At 35.2% G+C, this 3,664-nt stretch overlaps 1 protein-coding gene across 1 annotated transcript in view; it reads right to left on the reverse strand.

The window, feature by feature from the left end:
- LOC100635781 (poly [ADP-ribose] polymerase 2-like) overlaps positions 1-3,664 on the reverse strand; it is a 22,925-nt gene that overhangs the window by 8,282 nt on the left and 10,979 nt on the right. Inside the window, exons 13-16 of the mRNA XM_019998453.1 lie at positions 3,307-3,531; positions 2,501-2,599; positions 2,333-2,457; positions 1,850-1,958 (exon numbers count right to left, since the gene is read on the reverse strand). Of these exons, the coding sequence (XP_019854012.1) occupies positions 1,850-1,958; positions 2,333-2,457; positions 2,501-2,599; positions 3,307-3,531 (558 nt within the window). The remainder of the gene's footprint in view (positions 1-1,849; positions 1,959-2,332; positions 2,458-2,500; positions 2,600-3,306; positions 3,532-3,664) is intronic.

Consider the following 3,664-nt stretch of genomic DNA (forward strand, 5'->3'; position numbering starts at 1 on the left):
TGTAATGGAATAAAGGAATGTGGTAGTGTATTTTTAATTAATTTTAAGGAAGTTTATTAAAATTTAAACTTTAGAAGAACAAGATATCTCATTTTAACCTAATAAAAAAGAAAAAACAATAATAACAACAACAACTACTACAACAACAATAATAATAATAATAATATCACTCCACTGTGTGTTTGACTGTTGATGGTGTTATGGTTAATGAAATGAGACCCTTCATCTATCATTTAGCCGACCGTCTCTCTGTCCAATGGGACTTACACTACAGTGTGACCATGAACTGGGTCTGAACTAAACTGTCCTTCGCTCTACTTTGAGCAACCAACTTATGTGTTTGCGGCACTAGATCTAAGTGGAGAGGGATGACTATCGAGGATGGGTTAGGCGTCAACCCATCTCTATTCTCTTATTAAAATAACAATGACTTAACTAAACTATTATTTTCCTACTAACTTAATTTTACCAATTCTAATACTTTATTGTTGATGTTCCTGTTGTCTGTTTGTTTTAATGATAAAATAATAATAATAATAATAATAATAATAATAATAATAATCATTCCAGCTCTCTTTGGTCAGGATTGTTCAAACACCGAAAGAATCTTATTTTCTCTCCCTACCCGCTCTGGTGGTTTAGGGATCCGTCTTCCCACTGAGTCTGCTGCTCTTTCTTATTCTACCTCTCGTTCAGCTACTCAGGTTCTAACTGATGCGATCAAATTTAATACTCCATTTACTCCATATGATCACATCTGCCAGGTCCATTTATCAAGGAGAGACCATTCTAATGTCATGAGGGAGGCTGATAAATCTACTTTCTCTAATATTCTAAGTCAGTTAGATACTAACCATCAAAGAACCATCCTACGTTCCAAAGACTCACTATCTTCATGGTTAAGCGTCCTACCAACTACTAAAGACAATTTTGATTTGTCTTGTACTGAGTTTAGAGATGCCATCTGCCTCCGTTATTCTAAGCCTTTGCTAGAGCTCCCTCCTAATTGTGATGGTTGCAGTTCTGAGTTTACTACTTCTCACGCTCTTGACTGTAAGAAGGGAGGCCTGGTGACCCTCCGCCACAATGAGGTTAGAGATCTACTCTGTGATATGTCATCATTAGCGTGGAGTCAGGTAGTGAAGGAGCCTGTTATTCGTGAGTCCCATGGTAATTGTGAAGCCCTGATTGGTGACATCTCTGCTCGTGGTATCTGGCAGTCTCAAGCTACAGCTGTGTTTGATGTCAGAGTCATTGACTCGGATGCTCCATCATATCGTCATATGTCCCCTAAAGCTGTCCTTAAATCTGCTGAAACTGCTAAAAAGAACAAATACTCCTCTGCCTGTGAGTCAATACACACCAGCTTTACACCCTTATGTTTTACTATTGATGGTTTGGTGGGTGTGGAGGCTAACACTTTCCTCAAGAAGCTGGCTGAGAGACTTTCCTTAAAATGGGATCAACCATACGGTCAAGTAATCTACTGGGTTCGTAAGAGACTGTCATTTGCTCTACTGAGGGCTACTGGCCTATGTCTCAGGGGTACTAGATCTAAGCTAAGGTCGATCCATTTTGAGGATGGAGCAGGGATCAGCCCTCATTCTAATGACTATTAATGACTATTAAATAAAACTCTTTTGTTCTCTAAAATTTATTATTATATTTTTCTTCTACTCTCCTTCTCTCTATATAAAATAACTTAACCTATTCTATTTTATATTTTTACATTTGTTGTCTGTTCAATAATAATAATAATAATAATAATAATAATAATAATAATAATAATAATAATCATAATAATAATAATAATAATAATAATAATAACAATAATAATAATGATAATTACTTGGTTGGTATCATAGACAATGAATTCATTATAGTTGAGTGTATATCCCCCAGTGTTAGTTAGCCCAGTATCAATGGGTGTTCCTAATGGTACCACACAGCCATCAGGACTGTGAGGAGAGAGAGAGGGAAAGATGGAGAAAGAGAGGAGGAGATGGAGAGAGTTAATAATTACAGAACCAAGAGGTGAAAGTGAAAAGAAAAAAGGAATTCCTTGTACATAGCCCCATCAAAAGTGTGCCATTTTGTGTGTAGAATTTTAGCAAAATATTCATGCATTTGTGGACTAAATTGTCAAATTTATGCATAACAAGCGATATAGTTTAATATAGTACGGTTTAATTCAGATTGCTATGGGCTGTATTGGCAGTAAATGGATCTAATATTATTTTTTGCTTATCAAATTATACACTGTACATGTACTGGGTACATTTGATATGGGTGACTGTGAGCATAATATACTTATCATGTATAAACCACTTACAGTGTGTGGTTGTAGGCAGGATTAGGTACCATCCTACCTTTACCATGGACACTCTGTGTTCCTGCTGGCAGCTTATCAGCATTGTAATCAGCTGAGAGTAACTCGTTAGGTGTCCCTAGTGACACCTAGCAACAAGATGGCTGCTGGAAATTGAAAGTAAGCACTCACTTCACTTAGTAGGAGGAGTCCTTCACTCCTTAAACGAGTAGCAAAACAATAATTGGCACTTTTTGAACACATGTCAGCAAAATATACTCCTTTACCAAACTACATTAAAAAGATAGTGCAATACAATACATGTACATAAAATTCAATAGGGAAAAATTTTGGAGGAAGTAAAATTTGGCAAAATGTTAAAATTTGGCAAAATGTTAAAATTTGGCAAAATGTTAAATTTTGGCTATTGGGAGATTTTAATTTGGTGAATTGTGGCCATGTGCCATTGAGCATGCGCATAATGGGTTAAAATGGCAGATTTTTATTTTGGCGAATTGCTATAAAAACACTAATTCACCAAATTTAATTCCTTCCAAAATTTCCTGCTATACATATGTGACCATAATCGACAAAAGGTACCTTATGGTGGATTTCTAAATTCATCATTATAATGGAAAATATCAACCTGTGAGTGCTCTGTGAAACAACCATTGTTACTAGTAGTTACATAACTTTTTGCATCTTTTGGAGTAATTTTATGATTGATGGAACTCAGGAAGGTGGATTTTTTAGGCTATAAAGACCAATTTTCCTATCCGCCATAAGGTACCTTTTGTCAATTATGGTCACATATAGTATTTTATGTAATGCTGGATTTTTTGAATTTTTTCATGAATCCTAAATTAAATTTAAATTATCTTAAAATTTAAACTCTTACTACAAAATAACTCTTAAAGTGTATAAATGTAAAATTCAAATTTTAAATTCCGAACTTGTGTATATGTACATGTAACTTAACCACACCCACTCCATCCTACCATGTATCCAGTGACTGGCGCTTCGGGTGGAGCAATACGAAGTCCTTGGCTGAGAATACCAACCCAGTTAGTGAGTCTTGATCCATGCCATAGCAACTGACGGTTGCCCACGTCTTTGAAATTCTCTTCTTCTTTGTCTCTCTTCACTTCAAAGATTTGTTCCACTTCCAATTTGAAGGTATTGTGCGTTTTACCGTGAGTCTGTGTTACGTATCTATGGGAAAGAAAAAAGAACCGTAGAAGTGGAAAATTTCATACTACCTTCATTATTTAATTTAAAAATTTTTTACATGTTTTTAATTTTACGGTTTAAATATGAGCTACATGTACATGTACATGTACTACAAATTAGTATAAC

Source organism: Amphimedon queenslandica, unplaced genomic scaffold (assembly GCF_000090795.2).
Source record: "Amphimedon queenslandica unplaced genomic scaffold, v1.1 AMPQUscaffold_13318, whole genome shotgun sequence".
Taxonomy (NCBI): domain Eukaryota; kingdom Metazoa; phylum Porifera; class Demospongiae; order Haplosclerida; family Niphatidae; genus Amphimedon; species Amphimedon queenslandica.